General features: G+C 39.1%; 1 protein-coding gene across 1 annotated transcript; it reads right to left on the bottom strand.

The window, feature by feature from the left end:
• Positions 1–493: 493 nt before the first annotated feature.
• On the bottom strand, positions 494–2,324 carry LOC112749499 (GATA transcription factor 5). The gene is made up of 3 exons (XM_025797761.3): positions 1,921–2,324; positions 1,512–1,841; positions 494–1,439 (listed from the first exon to the last, which is right to left on the bottom strand). The coding sequence occupies exons 1-3, from the start codon at positions 2,017–2,019 to the stop codon at positions 780–782; spliced, it is 1,089 nt and encodes a 362-aa protein (XP_025653546.1). The 5' UTR covers positions 2,020–2,324; the 3' UTR covers positions 494–779.
• Positions 2,325–24,041: the final 21,717 nt, after the last annotated feature.

Here is a 24,041-nt window from a genome sequence, read left to right as displayed (position 1 = left end):
ACAGATCTTTACTACTGAAATCCCGGGATTATACTTGTAGTTATAGTGAGTATAATTTTGTTGAACAGAAAACCGTCATACCCCTTCAAATTGTCCAAAGGATAAAGCTAACCGTGAACTACACTCCAAAGTCCAAAGTCCAAAGTAGGTAGGTATTATTATTGTGATTGTTATTAAAAGGAGGTGTTTACACTTTAGAGTGAGTGAGTCCAAATCAAGTTTGGCGTTACGAAGCCTTTTCAAGTTTGAAGTAACTTAACTAGATGTGAGAGATTGCTGTTGGTGGGCCGTTGGATTTGCATTGCAGAGTTGAGTTGAGTCATGGAAAGTACGTTCATCTCACGACACAAGAAGACTCGTGGGGAGTTGGGGGGTGGGGGGGGGGGTTTCCTTATTTTGTTCATAAGCTTCATGCCTTTCAACGCCCACACCCCTAAACTGTTTCATTTCAAGCAAAACCACCTCATCCTCGTCATTCCATAACGTAAATTAATTTCAAATTCAAACAAAAACTTTCATATTAAAAAAAAGAAAGGAACAGGTAAAAAAGTCTCCTAATCAGTTACAATGCCTAGCACCTAACGCACTCCAACACATGATAAGAAATGTACACTAAACTCGGGTCCCATCCAAACCGGCTCTAAAACTCTGCGCTAATTTCTTTTCCCCCTACCTAGTTCTTAACTTCTTACCTTTTTTTTTCCCTAAAAATAAAATAAAATTAAATTAAGCATAATAATAATAATAATAATAATAATAATATATATAATAATGAATCATCAAAAACTGGGAACAACCGGAGGGGCCAAACCGGAGGTATCAACCCCACCACCTATGGTCTCCTTCTTCCGCCGCATCTCCAGAACTTTCCGGTGGTGGTTGGAGTGCAACTCGCTGGAGAACGTTGGGCTGCAAGCGGGTCTATATTCGGGTAAGAGCCGACCCGATTTGTACCGAACCCCGCACGCGTTGCAGAGCGTTTTCGCCCCGAGTGGTCCCGTTCTCCACTGCGGGGTCTTCTGGACGCCGCAATGGCTGCAGCGGCGCGGTGCCTGTGCCGGAAATCCGCCTTCCGGAGAGGCCTTCTTCTTGGGCTTCTTCGGCGGAGCGTCAGAGCTAACCTGGTCCATGGTCTGGGACAGGTTTGTGGCGTAAATTAGCAAGGGGCTGGAAGGGGAAGAAGAGGTGGAGGAGGTGGCGGTGGCGGTGGTTGAGGAGGAGTCAGTGGTGGCGAAGGAAGGTGAGGCGAGTGGCCAAACCCTGACACCGGTTCGGGTTCGCTTGCTACGCGCCTTGGCAGGAACGGGGATGTTGAAACAAGGTTGAGGCGGAGCAGGCGGGGTTGAGGTTGGTACGGCGGCGGGGACGATGGGAGGAGAGAATTGAGAGAAGGAATCCTCGACGAAATGAGAGAGCCACTCCAAGTCTGCCACATCATCCTGTCAAAAATACAAATGAATCGTTGGTTCAACAACCAACACAATAAACAATGAGGGAGAGAGGGAAAGTACCGGAAGGTTGAGGTCTGTGGTGGGGAGAGAGGGAAAGGTCTCTTCCACGTCGTTGGTCTGTTGCGGCGAGAGTGACACGCAAGCAGAGTCTTCTCCAACTTTCTTATGCTCTTGTTCTTCTTCTTGTTGTTCTTCTTGTTGGTCTACTTGGGAGAAGTCAAGGAGTTGGTCAACGAAAAAGTCGTCGGAAGGGGCGCCATTTTGAAGTTCTTCCATGAACGACCTCTGCGGGGATGTGGTATATTTGATACCCATCCCCATCTCTTTTCTAAAACTCGTCTTCAACGCTCCCTCCACCATGCACTCCATTTCCCTTTCTCTTTCTTCCACCTAACAATTACATACATATAACCCTTTTTCAAACACAAACGCGAGGGAGAGGGAGAGAGAGAGTGAGAAGGAATAGTACCTTAATGAGAAGATGATACGAAGATAGAGGTAGAGTCGATGACGAAGAAGGGAAGGGATGAAATTGAAAGAGAAGAGGATGGGGAGTTTGGTAAAGCATTTAATGGGGGGTGAAAGCGTCTCGATATGGATTATTACTAAAAAGTGCCTCTTTCCTTTCTCTCTCTCTCTCTCTCTTCCCACTCCACCACACCCACACCCTCACCCTCCTCTATGACTACTACTTACTTTTCTTCTACCCCACGTATTTATACATTCAAATACGTTTTTGTATCTTTATACATAATAACTGTACATCTTCATTAAAATAAATAAAAGCTTGCGTACTCATAACCTGAAATTTCGAGCGAGGATTCCCATCTCTGTTTGCTGGCATGAACCGCACCGTATCACCAACGTCCCACCAAATATCATTGTATTTATATTACCATTTCTAGCTTTGTAATTTTGGGCATAACTCAAAACAAGGTGGGTGATTAATATCGATAATAATAATAAATTAATAATACTATAACGTATCCGGTGTTGGTGTTGGTGTTACTTTCCCACCCGAAACCAAAATTCGTAAAGACCTAGGAAACCGCCATCTTCTTTTACTTTCTAACCTACAATTGGCCTTCTCTTTTCCTGAATGGGAAAAAAAGGGGCAATGGAAATTGGGCATATTTCTTTTCACTTTTCACTAATGCATAGTGGTAGTGGTTGCCCACCGTGCTGGATTGATTGCCGCACATTTTGGATTTCCCATCTTCTCAACTATCCTTTACTTTCCCGCTTGCTCTCTTCTAACTTCTAATTCCCCCAACCCATTTTTTTTACTGCATCTCTTAGTTAGTATTTAATTTTTGTCTAATTTATTTTTATAGTAAATTTTAAATATTTAAAATTTAATAATTTTTATATTTTTAATATAAATATTAATTATTTAATATTTTTTAGTCATTAGACTCTAATTAAAATAGTATTTATATATTAAAATTAGTTATTAAAATTATTTATTAATATATTTGTATATAAATAGATATTGTTTAATTTATTTTTAATATATATTTATATTTTAACATTTATTTCATATCAATAACTAATTTTAATGATTGATTTTTTTAGTTTAAACCTAATATAGTTGTTTAGACATTATAATGAGTAAGTATTGTTTTGACCCCTAAAATTTAAAGTCAAAATTAAAATCGTTTTTAACCTTATTTTGGATTTAAAATCGTCCCAAATATTTTATTTGATATTAAAATTGTCTTTCGGACAATTATACCCTATGTGAGAGAGAAAGAGAGAGAGAGAGAGGGAGAGGGAAAGAGAGAGAGATGCTGCGCCGTCGCAACTCACCCTCGCCCGCACCGTGACTCCCCTTCGCAGCACCGTAGCTGGCCCTCGTGTTTCTCATCGTCGTCGGCGAGGTAATGGTGGTGGTGGTCATCGTGTTCCTCTCATTTTTCAGCATCGCTGCCGCGCCTCCCTTCTCCTTCCCTCCTTGCCCTTTGCGATCCAGACTCATTGCCATCACAAGCAAATTAAGATTCAAGTTCTTAATTTTTTTTTGTTAGTCACAATCTCTGATTTTCTAATTTTTGTTCTTAATTTTGTTCTTGTTATTGTTTTTAGATTGTAGTTGCTTTTTTTTTATTTTGAGGTTTTGATGAGAAATTAGAGAAAGAACAATATATTTTTTTTTTGTATTTGACTGATCTTTGATAATTAGATTTATGAATTTTTAGTTCTTGTAATTAGAGATGAATTTAAAAATTTTTTATTCTTATAATTGGTTTTGAGTTTTGATAATTGTATTTAAATATTTTTAGTTTTTAGTTTTGTTAATGAAAAAAGAAGACAACTAATATTTGACTATTTTTGGTAATTAGATTTATAAATTTTTTGTTCTTATAATTGAAGATGAATTTGGAGATTTTTTATTCTTGTTAATTAGATTTGAATTCTGAATTTTGTTATGTAAAGAAGAAAAAAAATTAAATTCAAAATAAAATTAAAAATAATTTTAATTTTAATTTTAAATTTTAGAGACTAAATCAGTACTTATCCCAACATTATAACAAGAGCTTTCTTCATTCTCAAACCAATTCCAATTACAATTACAAAACCATTTTGCTATCTTCCCTATTCCCTAACCTCAATTTGGTCTCATTTAATAAAAAATAAGTTTATATTTTGATATTAATAGGTCAGACTTAACCGGAATCATAATTGAAATTTGAAAATTTTTTAACATCCAAAAATGTAAGAAACTTATGGTCATTATACTAGGATGATGCTAATAATTTTTTAATTTCAAATATTTCCATTCCTCCTTCAGGTTAATTTTATGGAATTTATCCTTTTATCCCAATTTGAATATGCAATTGTATTGTCCCAAGAAGAAAAAAAAAAAACTCCTTAGCTAAGACTTAAGAAGATTGTGTTTGACTTTGTGTTTTGTGATGGCAATGAGTAGTCAACCAGAAAATGAAATAATTATATACATGCCACATATACTCAATGGCATATAAATTTACATGTAAGAAAAGCCAAAACGGACCTAAGTTTTCAAAGGTAACAGTCTAACAGATAATTTTCTACCTCCCTGACCCTCAAATTTGGAGGGCTTCTAATTAACAACGGTAAGGATGGAGTGGCTTCCATGCAATGCCATTTGGAGTTAATAATAAGCCGGGAAACATGTAATTTTCATAAGATGCCATGCCTATTCAATGCCACATTAAAGGAGAGAGAGCTGAAGGTTTGAAATTTGAACTTGTAACGTGGGACGATCTTGTAATAAGAAACTACTATAAAATTTTGTCGATAATGTTACGTGGTCTTGAAAAATAATATAATAATAGGACACGATTGTGTGCATTGTATGAGAAACTAAACCGCGGCTCCCATGGGCAAAAATGAACAAAAATGAGTAGTATCTGTGTATTTCTCTAATAATAAGAAAGTGTGTGCTGAATTCCGAGAATACCCTCCTACTGTGTATGATGATGAAGAGGTTTGAGTTTGGATTTGGGACATGGCATGCCTTAGAAGCAAAGTGAGTAAAAGTGATCGGAAGCAATGACACCAAATCAGCTTTTGTCGCTCAGTAACCCAACTGACATTATTCCTCACCCACACCCGCCCGCCTTCCAATTTAATCTAATCTAAACTCCTCCAATTACTACTCATCATTTTTGTACTTTTTACACACCAAAAACAATAAACAATATTAACGCTCTCGAAGTTTTTATTTTTATATATACTATTTTTTTTATTGAGTTAAAAAAATTAATTTTATATTTTTATTTTAAAATTATAAATTTAATAATAATTAAAAATAAATTATAAAAAAATAAAACATCTTAAATTATTTAACCTGTAAAATGTTAAAATAAACAAATTTAAATTAAAAATAAAATTAAAAAAATATTAATTTATTATTATACGTAACAAAATTAATATAAAAATTTATTGATATTATTTAAAAATTAGTTATTTATAAATATTATTAAATTTATTTATTTTTTCAAATTTTATTTAATTAGAAGCAAATTTTAAAATTTATATCCAAAACATTCTTTATCTCCATCCATAATTCTAATAGATAAAAAATATATATATTCAATCTTATCTTGAATCTCTTTAATTATCTTTAATTTTATTATTTTTTTTAAGATTATTAATTTTTATTTTGATTATATTATTGTTCATACCATGTCCCAACGCTAAGACCCAGGATCTAAGTAAAAGGCCCAACCCAAAGGAGTTGAACCTCACACTACACAAAACAGATGCCACGAAGTCGGCTATCTTCACGACTTGCTCTAAAGAAGTCGGTACGAGGATCAGCTGGCAGATAAACCCTCCCTCAAGAGGATAACTGCCCCTAGAATCTCTCTAACCACTTCCAAGAGCCATATCTCAACCACCCTAAAATAAAGGGCCGGTTATTCCCCTTAAAAAGTGGCACTACTTCAATGGTGGTTATTAGTTCACCACTATAAATACAATGACATCTCTCAGGTATCCCTAAGTCCCAATACTCTCTAGACCTACTCACACGCTTGCTGACTTAGGCATCGGAGTGTCTTTGCAGGTACCACCCCCATTCGTTCATACTCACAAGTCGGACGGAGGCCCCCAAGGCGCAGACCCGCTCGAAGGCTTCCTTCCTCAGACGATTGGGCCAACCCAGCGAGTCCAGCCCAACAATCTCCGGTTACCCATCGTAACATTGGCGCCGTTGCCGGGGACCCGAGAGATCAACCAGTGATGGCGGACAGATCCCCTGAAGAGGGTCATGTGGAGACGGATTCCGAACAAGATAATCTGGACACCGAAAATAATGACGTGGACCGGACCCTCCACCAGGGAACCAACGATCAACATAGAGAGGGTACCTCCGGAGTCAAAAATCCGAAGGTGAATTCCTCAGAAGGGCGCGAATCGGAGAAGGACGGACAATCCCATGCAACTGAACTTATGGGATTAGTCCATGTCCACCAAAGCCGCCTGGAACAATTGGAACAGGAACGGGAGCGACAAAGGGAGACCAAAAAGAACCTAAAAAAGGAGATGGAACGGCGAAAAGAGTTAGAAAGAAAACTCTTGAAGTTAGAATCCTCCCTCAAAGGTCGGAACTCCCGCGACGATCGAGAAGAGTCGCCCCTAGGAGGGGAGGACCCCTTCAGTGAGGATATAATGAGGGCAAAAGTTCCGAGGAACTTCAAAAGCCCCGATATGGACCTCTATGACGGAACCACAGATCCGAAGCATCACCTAAGCAATTTCAAAAGTCGGATGTATCTGGCTGATGCCTCCGACGCTACGCGATGCAAAGCTTTCCCGACTACCCTGTCGAAAGCAGCGATGAAGTGGTTCGAAAGCCTCCCCCCGAGGTCAGTCACCAGTTTTGAAGACCTCTCAAGGAAGTTCTTGATGAGGTTCTCTATCCAGAAGGACAAAGTAAAACATGCACCAAGCCTCCTGGGAATAAAGCAGGAGGTCGGAGAATCCTTACGAGCCTACATAGAAAGGTTCAACAAAGCATGTTTAGAAATCCAAGACCTGCCCACCGAGGCAGTCATTATGGGGTTAGTCAATGGGCTTAGAGAAGGTCCCTTCTCACAGTCCATATCTAAAAGACACCCCACCTCCTTAAGTGATGTACAGGAAAGAGCTGAAAAGTACATCAACATGGAGGAAAATGCTAGACTGAGAGATTCGAGTTGGCGACCTGGGCATCTCCCCTCAACAAAAGAGAGGGAGAGAGAGCCCAAGAAGAAGGAAGAACTCGGTCTCGATAGACCAAGAAAATATCACTCTTATACTCCTCTAAAGGTTTCCATAGTGGATGTATACAGAGAGATTTGCAATACTGAAAGGCTGCCACCTCCCAGGCCCATTAAAAATAAAAAAGGGGGGAGTCGCAGCGACTACTGTGAGTACCATAAAATATATGGTCACTCGACAAATGACTGTTACGACCTTAAAAATGTGATAGAAAAGCTGGCTAGATAAGGCCGGCTCGACAGATATCTCATAGAAAGGTCGGACGGTCACGGGAAGAGAAAGCGAGACGATATGGATAGAAGAGACCCACCACCGCAGACTCTGGAGAGACATATCCATATGATCTCAGGAGGATTCGCGGGAGGGGGACTCACCAAGTCCTCTCACAAAAGACATCTCAAGCGGGTCTACCAGGTCGGAGGAGAGTCATCCGACCTCCCCACCATTTCATTCACAAGAGAAGATAGGCAAGGAATAATCCCTGGGCATGATGACTCAGTGGTAATTACTATGATCCTAGCCAATGCCCATCTCCACAGAACCCTAGTAGATCAAGGGAGCTCAGCGGACATCCTTTTCAAGCCCGCTTTTGACAAACTAGGGTTGGATGAGAAAGAATTAAGAGCCTACCCCGACACCTTGTACGGACTAGGCGACACACCAATAAGACCACTAGGATTTCTATCCCTACACACTACCTTTGGAAAAGGGGAAAAATCCAAAACTCTGAGTATAGACTTCATAGTTATCGACGTAGGGTCAGCATATAATGCTTTAATCGGCAGAGCTACCCTTAATCGACTCGGAGCGGTGGTGTCAACTCCGCACCTTTGCATGAAATTCCCGACCCCAGCAGGAATAGCAACGGTGAGGGGAGATCAGAAGTTGGCAAGAAAGTGCTACAATGAAAGCCTGAACCTGAGGGGAAAAGGCAAAGTCCACACCATAGAGCTCGGCGGTGCAAGGGCCCGAGAAGAGCTGCGACCACAGCCGGGAGGAAAAACTGAGGAAATACAACTCGGCAAAGAGGAAGGAAAAAACACCAACATAGGAGCCAACCTAGGGAAAACCCTAAAGCAAGGGTTGATTAAGCTCCTAAGAGACAATTCCGACCTCTTTGCCTGGAAAGCCTCCGATATGCCCGGGATAGACCCCGAGCTTATGTCCCACAAGCTCTCGGTATACCCAGGGTCCCGACCTGTACAACAGAGAAGACGCAAGCTCGGCCCAGAACGAGCCCTAGCAGTGGAAGAGCAAGTGCAGGCACTCCTAGAAGCCGGCTTCATCAGAGAAGTCAAATATCCAACATGGCTAGCAAATGTAGTTCTAGTCAAAAAGCAAAACGACAAATGGAGAATGTGTGTCGACTACACCGACTTAAATAAGGCATGTCCCAAGGACCCTTATCCACTCCCAAGTATTGATACCCTTGTAGACTCTAGCTCAGGGTATCAATACTTATCGTTCATGGATGCCTACTCGGGATATAACCAAATCCCGATGCATGAGCCAGACCAGGAGAAAACATCATTCATCACGCCCAGAGCAAATTTTTGCTATGTGGTCATGCCATTTGGATTAAAAAATGCGGGAGCCACATACCAAAGGCTGATGAACAAAGTGTTTGCTCCCCACCTTGGGAGCTTAATGGAAGTCTATGTAGACGACATGCTGGTGAAAACCAAGAAAGAGGCCGACCTCTTAACAGACCTCTCGCATGTATTTGACACCATAAGGTCACACGGGATGAGGCTAAATCCCGCAAAGTGTACCTTCGCGGTGGAAGCTGGAAAATTTCTAGGGTTTATGCTGACACAAAGGGGGATCGAAGCAAATCCCGATAAGTGTAGAGCTATCCTGGAAATGAAAAGCCCGACTTGCTTAAGAGAGGTCCAGCAGCTAAACGGCCGACTTGCAGCTAGGGGTGTTCGCGGTGCGGTTTGGTTCGGGTTTTGAGGAAAAAGTCATCCGATCCGATCGTTTAATTAAACTGCGATTCGGTTTGGTTCGGTTTTTTCATCAAGGCCATCCGAACCAAACCAAACCAATTAAAATCGGTTTGGTTTGGTTCGGTTTGTTCGGTTTTTTCAATCAATTCAGAAAAAAATTAATCTTAGGAAACAGTGACATGAAAATGAAACAAATATGTTCATACCATATTGTATACATTTGTCTATGTTCATACCCAGAGTATATTTCTGCAATTTTATCTATGTTAATACCATGAAGAAAATAAGCAATAATGTATACATTTGTTCACGTTATGAAAGAAGAAAAATAAAACAAATATGGAAGTGGAGGATATGGATAAGCAAAGAGCAAGAGGAAAGTGGTCAAGGTAGCCCAAAAAGCTATTCCTGCAACAAAAGTAGGAAGGTGAGAATTGTGTTGGAGCAATTCAAGTATAGAATATGTAGTTGGGGCCATAAATTTTTATTTTCTTTCAATAGACATACCTTTTAATTCTAAATTCTTCATTTTCAACTGCAAAGAATATAAATCAAACTCTTCTTCACTATTTTGTTGTGCAATAGTTTCATGATGAGAATATGCTTATATAAAAAGAGTGAATTATGAGTTATGATACACTAAGAAGCCTTCATTTCTGTTATAATTATACTCAAAAGGCATGCCTCAGAGTTTCCTTTTTGTTATCATGAGTCAATAACCAACAATACCAAATTAACAAGAATAAACTGAACATAAACTGAACAATAAATTGATCTCAATAAAATGAACAATAAATCAATAACCAGCAAACAATAATTTAACCAGCAACAATAATCAATAACCAAGTCAGCAAACAATTCAACAAACAGAACAAAATCAGCAAGTCAGCATTAATAACCAGCAACAATAATTTAACCAGCAACAATAATTAATAACCAAGTCAGCAAACAATTCAACAAACAGAACAAAATCAGCAAGTCAGCATCAATAACTAGCAACAATAGTTTAACCAGCAACAATAATCAATAACCAAGTCAGCAACAATAAGTTATCAACCAACAGCAATCCAGCAATACCATAAACCAGCTGCAATCCAGCAATACAATAAACCAGCAGCAATCCAGACCAAGTTATCAAAATTCAACAATAAATCAATAACCAGCATCAAGCAATAAACTGAAAAATAAATCTATAACCAGCAATCCAGTAATACCAAATTATCAACAATAAACTGATCAATACACTGATCTCAATACACTGAACAATAATTCAATAACCAGCAAATTAAACAGCAATAAATAGCAACCATATTGACTTGGAATGGTTCAAATTAAACAGAACAGCAGCCATATTGACTTGGAATGGTTCAAATTAAACAGCAATAAACAGCAACCATAAACAACAATAAACAACGATAAACAGCAACCACCAGTAAATAGCAAATGGTTCACATTGACTCGGGCTCCATATTGACAGTAAACAACCACCAATAAACAACCAGTAAACAGCAATAAACAGCAAATTACCTGAATCAGTGGCTCGAGCTCCATATTGACTTGGGAGGAAGGCTGACTGGGAGACTCGGAGGTGCTGGGAGTGCATTGAACTGATGATCGTGGCGCTGAGTGGGAGAACCTAGAAATACTGCTGGCGCTGGGTGGTGGCGTCCCAACGGCGACGGCGTCGTGCTGTGAGAGAGACTGATTGACTGAGTAGTGAGAGATTGGGGAGATTTGGGTACGCAGGTTAGGGATTGGGGCTTTGGAGAAGAGAGAGCGAGAGCGACTGAGAAGTAGAGAGTAGAGACTAGAGAGCGCAGGTAAGGGATTGGGGATTTGCCGATTTGGGGGTTAGGGTCAGGGACGGCTGGGGGGACACTCTCACACTCGCGCAGCAGGCAGCAGCTTCAGTCATTTGGGGGGTGGGGGTCTGGGGGGGTGGGGTTAGTCTTTTAGGGTTTTTTCCCGAACCGGTTCGGTTAGGGTTTTCAAAGTCAAAACCGAAAACCGAACCGAACTGCACAAAAAACAGCAAAATAAGTTTTTTTCGGTTTTTTCGGTTTTCGGTTATTTCGGTTTTCGGTTATTTCGGTTCGGTCCGTCGGTTTAGCTCGGTCCGGATCGGTTTTGAACACCCCTACTTGTAGCCCTCTCCAGATTCTTGGCAGGATCAGCACTAAAATCCCTTCCACTGTTCTCCGTATTGAGAAAGGGATGTCAGCTCGAGTGGACTCCTGAATGCGAATAGGCGTTCCAGGAGTTCAAAAGATTCTTGAGTCAACCTCCGATTCTGACCCGACCTGTAGTTGGAGAAGACCTCGTCCTATACTTATCTGTAGCAGACAAGGCTGTCGCGTCAGCCCTGATAAGAGAAGACGAGGCCGGTCAGCATCCAGTGTATTTCATCAGCAAAGTTCTACAAGGTCCCGAGCTAAGGTACCACAAACTAGAGAAGTTTGCCTACTCCTTAGTGGCAGCCTCACGAAGGCTACGGCCTTACTTTCAAGCTCATACAATAAGAGTCCGCACGAACCAACCCATGAAGCAAATCCTCCAAAAGACGGATGTTGCAGGGAGAATGGTTCAGTGGGCAATAGAGCTCTCCGAGTTCGACTTGAGGTATGAAACTCGGACGGCAATTAAAGCCCAATGCCTTACCGACTTCATAGCAGAATATGCAGGAGATCAAGAGAATAAGCCAACTACATGGGAACTCTATGTAGACGGATCCTCAAATAAGACAGGAAGCGGTGCAGGCATAATACTAGTGGACGAAAGGGGAACCCAAATAGAGGTTTCTCTCAAATTTGAATTCCCAGCTTCAAATAATCAGGCAGAATATGAAGCCCTGATTGCCGAGTTGAAGTTGGCAGAAGAAGTCGGTGCTACAAAAGTGATGGTATATAGCGACTCCCAAGTGGTGACCTCCTAGATAAGTGGAGAGTATCAGGCAAAAGACCCAAATATAAAGAGGTACTTGGAAAAAACTCTGGAGCATCTTGGGCGCTTTGCGGAAACCGAGATCAAACATATAACTCGGAATCTAAATAGTAGAGCAGATGCCCTATCCAAGTTAGCAAGTACCAAGCCAGGAGGGAATAACAGAAGCCTGATCCAGGAAACTCTCCAGGAACCCTCTGTGGTAAAAACGGAGGAAAATCAAGTGGTCCTTGAGGTAACCAGATTAAACCTCGGATGGATGAACCCCTTGGTCGAATATATGAAATTCGACATCCTCCCCAAGGAGGAAAAAGAGGCTAAGAAAATCTGGAGGGAAGCACAACACTACACTCTGGTAAAAAATATCCTCTATAGAAGAGGGATATCAACGCCATTGTTAAAGTGCGTACCGACCTCGAGAACCACTGAGGTATTAGAGGAGGTCCACAGTGGGATCTGCGGAAATCATCTCGGAGCCAGGTCGCTTGCCAGGAAAGTAATCCGAGCTGGATTCTATTGGCCGACCTTGCAGAGAGATGCCAGGGAATTTGTGAAAAAATGTCAACCATGCCAAATGCATGCAAACTTCCACGTGGCTCCCCCTGAGGAACTAATCAGTATAACTTCCCCATGGCCCTTTGCAAAATGGGGGATGGACCTGTTATGCCCTTTCCCCCAGGCCCCGGGACAAGTCAAATACTTGATTGTGGGAATAGACTACTTCACAAAATGGATAGAAGCAGAACCACTAGCATCCATCACAGCCCAGATAAGTCGAAGGTTCCTCTACAGAAATATTATCACAAGGTATGGGATACCATGTTCCATCACTACAGATAATGGAACCCAGTTCACCGACTCTACCTTCAGAAGCCTGGTGGCCAGTATGAAGATTAAACATCAGTTCACCTCGGTGGAGCAACCGCAAGCAAATGGACAAGCCGAGATAGCCAACAAAGTCATACTGGCAGGGCTGAAGAAAAGGCTACAAGATGCAAAAGGAGCCTGAGCTGAGGAGCTCCCACAAGTGTTATGGGCTTACAAGACAACGCCCCAATCTGCCACTGGAGAAACGCCCTTCCGATTAGTCTATGGCGTAGAAGCCATGATACCAATAGAAATCAGCGAACAAAGTCCAAGGGTGATTCTCCATGATGAAATCGGAAACATACAGGGGCACAAAGAGGAGCTCGATTTGCTCCCCGAAGTCCGAGAAGAAGCCCAGATAAGAGAAGCAGCGCTGAAGCAAAGGATGACTACAAGATACAACAAAAAAGTCATTCGAAGAACCTTCACCCCAAATGACTTGGTCTTGGTTAGAAACGACATTGGAGTTAACAAGTCAGGGGAAGGAAAACTCGCTGCTAATTGGAAGGGACCATACAAAGTCAATGAGGTCTTAGGAAAAGGTTATTATAAAGTGACCGACCTGAATGGCACCGAGTTACCAAGGTCGTGGCATGCTTGTAATATGAAAAGGTACTACAGTTAAAAACGAACTCTACCCCCTGATGTACTCTTTTCCCAACTTCACGATTTTTCCCGAAAGTAAAAGGATTTTTTCTGGAGAAGGGTTTTTAACGAGGCATCATAGTAGAGGCTAAGGAAAAATAGGCTGTCAAAAACCCTTAGTAGCAATAAGGTACCTCCCCAATAAATAAAGATCTTTTTTCATTTTACAAATATCTCTTATAAATTCCTTCTAGTTTTCCCTTTCTACGAAACGCATCGACTTAAGCTCGACAAAACGTGAAAATCCCATGAACCGACCTAGATGGTCGTCAGGATAAAATGACGAGGTACAAGTCGGCGTAAAGAAGTTATAAAAGTTGATCATGAGAAACTCGGAGAAATTCCGACTCATAAGTCGAAATGAAAAAACCGAGTAAGAAACAAAAACGCATCGCAAAAATAACCTAAGTCATAGGAACTCAATAAAACACAAAAGTTGAGTATAAGGAATAGAGAAGAGAAGAAAAGATAAAGTTTTGGTTCGATGGTAGTGAAAAGATTCTGAAGTAATTGGAATTTTAAAATTCTTTAGTTGGCATTTAAGTGAGTCAGTGAAATTGGGCAGGGATCACCTAATTGGGCCTTATACTTATGTTTGGTCTAATTTTATTTCTTCACACTAGCATTTCAGATTTCTTTTTCCTTTGAGCTTCATTAGTTTGCTGGGCCTATTTTCTTGCTTTTTGGACCAAATTTCTTCCTTGTTGATTAGCCACTCTTTCTTTGGATTGCTCATGAAGATATAAGTTCAGCCACTCATTTTCTTGGAACTTCTGGATTTGAACCATTGTTGCCTTTATTTGTTTATTATTGGGTCAATTTTCTTATTTCTTGGGCCTGCATCACTAATTAATACATCAAACTCAATTGGGCTATTAATCCAACTTCAACATGTTTGTCATCATCGACTATTTGTTATTATTTATTAAACTTAACAATCTCTTATATTTTAAACATTTTAATTCTATTTATATTGTTACACATTCTCATTCTATTGATTTCGCCCATTTTCAAAAGTTTTTTATGGATGTTATAATTACATCTGGTTTTTCAATTGTTAGTTTATACCCTTGCTTTATGATTTGATTGAATAGTAGCATAGGTAAATAAAATAAGATTAATTGCAAAAAATAAAATAAAAAATAAGATTAATTGCAAGTAACGCACCTTTATCTGCTATACCAGTCTATCAATTCAATAAAGACTAAGAGTTTAAGCAATACTAGGAATCAACATAAGCAGCAACCAATATTTATAGTTGACAATTTCAAATATTTGGGTGATGTTTTCATTATTATTTTGCTTAGTTATTTAGAGAGAATACTTAGTATTAATCTTGCATTACAAGAATAATCGCTGGTTATTTATGCTCTAAGAGAAAATGGTCTTGAATCTTCAAACTTTATTTTTTGTTTTGATTTCACAAAAAGTAATGAGTGAATATCTTAACTTTTTATCTTTTAAAAATATTATGAATTTGATAATATATATATATATATATTAGCATATTTATGTAGTGAATGTTGAGAAGTCATTTTGTGATAATTATAGACAAACACTCACTTCATCAAAAAAGCTTTTATCATATGAAAACAATCTTAATCCATATGATAAAGCGACATATATAATTGGTTGTACTTTTTCTTCTTTTAACAAAGATAACCTGATATCATGTTTTGATTTTGGTAATGGTTATTTGTTTTAGTTTGGATCTTTATTTTGTAATTTTATTTTATCTAATTATAATCTTTTACATACATATTTAAAATAGTGTCTAGAAAATTCTCGCATTGTATTTAATTTGTTCTTTTAAAGAAATTTTTTATTATCATAAGGGTTGAAAATAAAGTGATTGGACTTTTTTTTTTGTGAAATTAAGGTTCTAAATTGTTTGACAATTACATACTAACAATGATGGCTAAAACTCAAAAACTTTAGTAATTTAATTTATTGGATTAGTTTTTTAATCACCTTATTGTACATGTTAGAAACAAGAGGCTGAAAGAGTGATCTGAAAAGTGTATTATTGAGTGTGATGAAAGGTACAATATACAAGGGGTATTTATAGGTGCTAAATGAATCAAAGTAATAAAGACATATAATCCTATAATTAATGTACAGATATACTATATAAATATAGACGATACTAATTGATCTAAATTGATTCTAATGATTCTCTAACATCCCCCCTCAAACTCAAGTGGGAGCTAAGGAGACCAACTTGAGTTTGCATAACAAAGTCCGGAAACGAGTTGGGTGATGAGTTTTCGTGAAGATATCAGCAGTTTGATCCAGTGTTCCAACAGCAATGAGACGAACAGCATCAATAAGAATAGGTTGTCGAACAAAATGACAATCAATCTCAATGTGCTTAGTGCGTTCATGAAACACATCATTATGGGCAATCTGAATAGCACTGCGGTTATCACAAAAAACATCAGTAGGGGACGACTGAGGAGCACCCAAATCTTCGAGAAGCCAACGAACCGAGATAACCTCAGCAGTGGTGTCAGCGAGGGCACGATATTCAGCTTCCGTGCTTGAGCGAGTAGTGAACGTTTGCTTCTTAGCACGCCAAGAAATGAGAGCGTCGCCAAGAAACAAACAGTAACCAGTAGTAGAACGACGATCAGTGGGATCACCAGCCCAATCAGCATCGGAGTATGCCTGAAGGGTCAAAGAGGAATGCGCAGGAAAATAAAGGTCATGAAAGAGAGTGCCTTTGACATAGCGAAGAATGCGAAGAACTGCTGCATAGTGAGTAGTACGAGGAGCTGACAAAAACTGGCTGAGAACATGAACTGGATAGGCAATGTCTGGTCGGGTGACAGTCAAGTAAACGAGACCGCCAACTAACTGTCGATAGAGAGTCGGATTATCCAAAACAGTGCCATCCATAGGGGTAAATCGAACATTAGGCTCAATAGGAGTAGACTCAGTGCGACTATCTGTAATCCCAGCGCGAGCAAGAAGATCTGAAGCATACTTAGCCTGAGAGAGATAGATGCCATCATCAGTGGAGGTGACCTCGAGACTAATAAAATAGCTGAGAGAACCAAGATCTTTCATCTCAAAGGTACGGTGAAGTGAGGCCTTGAGATCAGAGATACCATCAACATCATCTCCAGTAATGATCATGTTATCAACATACAAAAGTAGAAGGACAACTCCACGGTCGCTTTTACGAATGAAGGGCATTCTCATGAGGACTAGAAGTAAAACCAAGACTGCATATGGTAGTACTGAACTTGTCAAACCATTCATTCGAAGGAGACAAACCTTACGAGGAGGACAAGGATATCCCGGAGGTGGTTTCTGAAGGTTGTGGTAGGCTTAGAGAAGGGGGGTTGAATCTATGCCTTCCTTTTGGTTGCTGTTATTACCCTTTTAAAACAGATTTGCAATTCTGATTCTGTTTAAACTTAGCAGCAGTAATTTATGAGACAATTTATTTTTGTCTCATGAATATCAGAAAACAGAACACAACAGAGAAGAGAAAAGCTAACACCAGCATGTATCCTGGTTCGGTTGCCTTGTGCTATGCAACCTACATCCAGTCTCCTCCACAACTATGGAAGAATTTCACTATAGTTAACAGTATTACATACACCAATAACTCAGGATTGACCCAATCCTTTCACACTCAAGTTCTAACCTAACTTGACATTGGCTATGCTAATACCTAACTATTCACTCTTAGTGCTAACCCAACTAAGAAAGGGATACCTCACAGGTACAAGATACAAGACATAAACACACCTAAAGAAATCTGAAAATAACTCTAGGCTTTTCTCTCAAGTGTTTCACTCAGCCTTTTTCCACTCATGGCTTTTACTTGAGTTTTCTCACAATGCCTTTTCTCACTAGAAATTACAGAATGATAAACATTGAAAAGTACATTACAATCAGTAAAAACATGAAGGAGATTGACTTCATCAACAGCCTCTGTGCTATGCGAAAAACCAGATTAGCAAGCCTCTGATTTAGTTCTTCATACTGGCGGAATGCACCTTTGATTAGGTTACACTGTCCAGTTAGTTGAACTTCTTCAAAGAGCTCTCTCAGAACAATAACCTCTATTCACTGGTTTTCTCTCCTTGCCTTCTGAATGAACATCAAGCTTCTTTTATCTCCTTGCATGTTGCTTGGTTCTTCTTCCAAGGTCAACACCTTGAGCCTTGAGCTTCACCAACCCACAAGCTTACTTTTTCTTCTCAAGCATCAAAGTAGAACCTTTGCTTCTGACTTTTCCAACTTGACCGAAAGCCATGTAGGAGTAACCGAGATTGTCTTCCAATGGTCAACCAAATCTGAACCATAGAGATGCAACTTGGTCCCCAAGTATCTCTTGTGACCGTGGATTTGTAGCAGTGAAGAACAGAGATCAACTTTCCCTTGAATGTCATTTTCGGATAGTGCAGAGAGTTGGGAAGAAGGGATGAAGATCTGATGCATGCAAGATGAGATGGATTACCTTTAACCTAAGCTTGATTTGGATTAGATTTTCTGCTTTAGCTTCTGTGCTTCAAGCTTAGATTTTCTCTTTCTTGCTTCTTTGGTTACTGGCTTATGGAGGAAGCTTTTCTTCTCTTTCTTACTTTTCTGAAGTCTTGATATGACTTGATTAGAGAAGAGAAGAACGTTGCTTTGGTTGGAGCAAGATGGTGGGAAATTGAAAAACAATTGAGCTTGGATCGGGTTCTTCTCTCTTTAGCCCGTGGTGCCTTGCTATGCTTCTTTGATGAATTTGTTTGAGATGAGTGACTTGGGCTTATCTTTATTCACTCTTATCAATCAGCCCATTAGCCTTGTTTTGTTATTCATTCAACTTGGGCTGCCTAAATTGAATTATGGCCTGCAACACAACATAAATAATTAGCAATGTATACTTATTAATTAAGCAACTCTAATTATTTATTTTGCCAAAAATAATGTTTGTCATCACTAATTAATTTAGTTAATTTCTTAACTCAACAATCTCCCCCTTGATGACAAACATGATTTAAGCAATAATCAAAAAGGAAATGAGTTTGAGTCAGGTTTAGAAAACTCCCTTTGATTTTTGTCATTTGCTTTTATGTTGCTCCCCCTTTCCTTTTCAAGGTTAGCTCCCCCTGAATTTATGCTCTTCTCTTCTTTCCTGTTTACATATACTTATATGGAACTAAACAGATGCTATGTACCAACCAAAAGTATAGCAAACAGTGATAGTTTAAATGTCCAAAATAGAGCTTTAATACATCAGGGTCAGAATCAGATAGCAACATATCATAATCAGCCCAACATCAAGCTATTACCATCAGCAAACAGATTCAGCATGTGAAAACAAGTATTAATACAGCAAAGATTATTCAACATGCAAACTCAAGTATGGATGCAGCAAAAATCCCAAAAAAATACTAGGGTCCTATTGCTATTACTCCCCCTTTTGTCATCAAGGGCGGATAATAAACAAGATCAACAAAGTCTTGCATCCTGCAGAAAAGAGTTAGAGCACAGTTCAAAGTGCTAACTAAACTACCAAAGGTGCAGTAATATCCAGAGTTATTACAGTCATCCAAAATGAAACAGTATAAAAGTACTAAAGAAGCAGAATTCATGAGACAAAAAGAGAGCAGCAACAACAGTTTTTATGAGACAAATCCTAGGCATCAGAACCATTCCCCTCCGAAGCAGCTTCCTCTTCAACATCCGTGGCAATGTCTTCATCATTTTGAAGGTTGTCAATGAAAGTCAATAGTACAGCCACCCTATCCCTTGATTTCTTCAGAAAGTTCTCATGCTTGCTAGCCAGCTTCCTTTTCTCTTTGCTCAATTCAATCAAGTGATTCGATTGGGAGACAAACTCTTGCGCAACATCCCTAACAACATTCAGCAGAGTGGATTTCTTCCCAGTGGAGATGGAAGTGCCCTCAGTGGAAGGAGCAGTAGAATCATCTGGAATGAACTCTTCATCATCATCATCTAGAACCACTCTCTCAGATCGAGTTGGTCCTTTTTGCTCGTTGAGAGCGCATTGGAACAGACCTGGATTTGGGTTGTGTTGGTTCGGGTATAGGTTCCTCAGTCGCCTGACGTTTGCCTTTGGAGGAGCCAGGCTTTGCTGAACTTGGTTTTGAGGAGCCAGGCTTGGAAGGTGTGGCCTTTGGTGGTGGCGTCGGCTTGGCAGAGGAAGGAAATCTTGGAGTGTTTTTAGTCCGAGCCATGGGGTCACAGCGAGGAGGAGAGGTAGGAGGAGAAGGAGAAGGGGTAAAGGTGCGGTCTTGAGAACGAGTGGAAGGCTTTGTGGGTAGCTTGTAAATCTTTTCACGAGGAGGCCTTTTAGGAATGATTTTCTTCCTCATTTGGTTAGTTTCAGTCTTTTGAGGGAAGAGAAGCAGTAAAGTGAGTGGAAAGAAATCGAAGAGTGTGTGGAGAAGTTATGGAGGGAAGAGAGGGAGTGTTGGTAACCGTACCCAAAAAGTTGATTTCCAAAACCATGCAACTGCATCACCATTTGAAAAGACTTGAAAAGACATGACCTCATTCAAGAAAGATCTTATTTGATTTAAAATTAAAACAGGAAATTAATTTTAAATTTTGAAAGACAATCAGAATTAAATTGAAACACCTTTTGGGCCAAAATTAAATCCATTTGAAAACCTTTTGGGCCACAAAACATTTATTGAAAACCTTTTATGACACACACAAGTCATCAAAAAATAACAAACAAGATTGTAACATTCATGTTAGGGCCTTGAGGTGATTTGGATTTAATGAAACATATAGGACAACCCAGATCCGAATTGAGGTTGGTCCAGATCAATTTTTCACTTGAAGCAAGCCCAGAACACGTTGACTTGAGGGAAACGTTCATCACCTGCCCAGAATTGTCTCATACCTGTTTATGAGACAAAAAGCTCCAACAAATACATCAGCATTTTTCAAACAAGGAATCATAACTCAAAATTCCTAGACAGGTCTTAAGCATGCAGAATCTATCCTCAGCTAATGGTTTTGTAAAAATATCTGCTAATTGCTCCTCTGATTTAACAAATTGAATACTAATATCCCCTTTTTGGACATGTTCTCTTATTGAGTGAAATTTCACTTCAATATGCTTAGTCCTAGAGTGCAAAACTGGATTTTTAGAAATATTAATGGCACTCATATTATCACACAGCAGGGGAATATTTTCAGCCTTTAATTTGTAATCAGCAAGCTGTGTTTTTAACCATAAAAGCTGAGAACAACAAGAAGAAGCAGCTATATACTCAGCCTCTGCAGTGGAAAGGGCCACTGTGGGTTGCTTCTTACTTGACCATACATTTAAGGACTTCCTAAGGAAGCAACATAAACCAGAAGTGCTCCTTCTATCAACTCTATCACCAGCAAAATCTGTATCACAATAACCAACTGCAGAAAAATCATCAATCTTAGGATACCAAAGACCAAAATTGGATGTGCCATGAACATATCTAATGATCCTTTTAACTGCAGAAAGATGTGACTCTTTTGGTTTGGATTGGAACCTAGAACACAATCCAACACTTTGCACAATATCGGGTCTAGAGGAAGTTAAGTACATAAGAGAACCAATCATTCCTCTATACCTAGTCTCATCAACATCTTTCTCATTTTCTCCTTTATCTAATTTAGAATTAGGATGCATGGGAGTTCCCATGGGTTTGGCATTTTCCATACCAAATTTCTTAACTAATTCCTTGGCATACTTCTCTTGATGAATGAAAATACCTTTTTCAGTTTGTTTAATTTGCAGCCCAAGGAAGAAATTAAGTTCACCCATCATACTCATGTCAAATTCACTTGTCATGAGTTTTCCAAATTCAGAACAAAGGGATTCATTTGTTGATCCAAAAATAATGTCATCAACATATATTTGGACTAGAATAAAAGAATCATTAGAGTTCTTGATGAATAGAGTTGTGTCAGTGGTGCCTCTTTGAAAACCATTTTTCAAAAAAAAAAGAGCTAAGTCTCTCATACCAAGCTCTAGGAGCTTGTCTTAAACCATAGAGAGCTTTAGATAGTTTGAAAACATGATCAAAATGCTCTTTATTTTCAAAATCAGGAGGCTGCTCCACATACACTTCTCTATCTATCACTCCATTCAAAAATGCACATTTCATATCCATTTGGTATAATTTAAAACCACAAAATGCAGCATAAGCTAAGAGAAGTCTTATGGCTTCCATTCGGGCAACAGGGGCAAAGGATTCATCAAAGTCGATTCCTTCTTCTTGGTCATATCCTTGTGCCACCAGCCTTGCCTTGTTCCTTGCAATGCTACCATCTTCTCCCAACTTGTTCCGGAATATCCACTTGGTGCCGGTCACTTTCTTTCCACTTGGCCTTGGAACCAACATCCACACTTGGTTCTTTTCAAACTCAAGAAGCTCATCCTCCATAGCCTTAATCCAAGAGGGGTCACTAAGGGCTTCCTTGACGTTTTGAGGCTCTATTTGTGAAAGAAGAGCAATGTTTGAACCTTCATTTGCCTTTCTAGTGGAAGACCTAGTTTGCACTCCATGAGAGACGTCCCCAATGACAAATTCCTCAGGATAATTCTTCAAGAATCTCCATTCACGAGGTCTGGTGGACTTGGAGGCAGATTCAGTCACCAAGGGATTCTGTATGCTGCTGTCTGCAGAATTTTCTTCAGATTCATGAGACAAAATGGAATTGTCTTTTGAATTTTCAGCATTAGCTGTTGCTGGTTCAGATTGTCCAGAATTTTCTTTTCCATGATTCTGAGCAGTTTCACCCTCATTTTGAGCTTGATTTCCTGCATCACCATCTTCCAAAATGCTTTGCACCAAGTTAGTATCACATAATGTAACATGTATGGACTCTTCAATAATTCTAGCATCTTGATGATAAACCCTATATGCTTTACTAGTTGAGGAATATCCTACAAACAAACACTCATAAGCCTTTGGATCAAATTTTCCCAAATTTTCTTTGTTATTTAAAACAAAACATTTGCATCCAAAGATGTGCAAGTAATCTAAGTTTGGTGGGTAGCCTTTCCAAAGTTCATAAGGGATTTTCTTCAAAAATTTCCTTATGATTGTTCTATTTAAAATGTGGCAGGCAGTGTTAACCGCTTCAGCCCAAAGGAATTTTGGAACATTGCTCTCACAAAGCATAGCTCTTGTCATCTCTTGTATGCTTCTATTTCTTCTTTCCACAACACCATTTTATTGTGGTGTTCTTGGACAAGAGAAGTTGTGAGATATTCCAAATTCCTCACAAAAGGATTCAAACAAATTATTTTCAAATTCAGTTCCATGATCATTCCTTATAGAAGAGATTTTCAAATCCTTTTCATTTTGAATTTTCTTGCAAAAAGGTTCAAAGGCCGAAAAGGCTTCATTTTTGTGTGCAAGAAATAAAACCCAACCAAACCTAGTGTAGTCATCCACAATTACTAAACCATAATGTTTACCACCTAGGCTTTGAGTTCTTGTTGGACCAAATAAATCAATGTGTAGCAACTCAAGTGGTCTTTTAGTAGAGATGTTTTCCTTTGGTTTAAAAGAAATTTTTGTTTGTTTTCCCATTTGGCAAGCATCACAAGTGATGTCTTTGTCAAACTTTATCAAAGGAAGACCTCTTACTAATTCTTTCTTTACAAGTTTGTTTATTTGAAACATACTTGCATGGCCCAATCTCTTGTGCCATAACCACTTTTCAGATTCTTTAGAGTGAAGACAAGCTACATTTTGATTCTTTAGTTCATCAAGAGTAAGTCCATACATATTATTGAAACGCTTGGCAACAAACATCACTTCATTTGTCTTTTCATTAACAACACAGCATTCAAGCCTTTTGAAAACAACTAAATATCCCAAATCACACAGCTGACTTATACTTAAAAGATTGTGCTTTAAACCACATACCAAAAGTACATCATCAATGAAAGTAGATTGCTCATTACCTACTTTTCCAACAGCAATGATTTTACCTTTACCATCATCTCCAAAGGTCACAAAACCTCCATCATACTTATTTAGTTTGATGAAGTAGGTTGACCTTCCAGTCATGTGCCTTGAACATCCACTATTCATGTACCACATGTCCTTTTTGTTCTTGGATGCTAGGCAAATCTGCATGATGAGTTTCAAGTAGCATTAGGTATCCAAATTAATTTGGATCCTTTGAAGTTAATCCATCTTGGTTGCCCAAGTGCATTGAAATCACAAACAACATTGTAGACTTTGTTTCCTACAACTCTCTTTTCAATGAAGCATTGTGCATATGAGTGACCAAATTTCTTGCAATTAACACAATGATTTTCTGGTGTGTGTTGCTGAAACTGATGTGAGTTATATTGCTTGAAATGATTAAAGCTTTGAAATTTTCTGGTTCTTGGAGGAGATGCATTTCTTTTGACAAACTGATTTTTAGTAAAGTTATTCCTCTTTGCAAAAGCATTTTC

The sequence above is a fragment of the Arachis hypogaea genome, chromosome 15 (genome assembly GCF_003086295.3).
Source record: "Arachis hypogaea cultivar Tifrunner chromosome 15, arahy.Tifrunner.gnm2.J5K5, whole genome shotgun sequence".
NCBI lineage: Eukaryota > Viridiplantae > Streptophyta > Magnoliopsida > Fabales > Fabaceae > Arachis > Arachis hypogaea.
The sequence above is the reverse complement of the archived record's forward strand: the minus strand, read 5'-3'. Positions and strand labels throughout refer to the sequence as shown.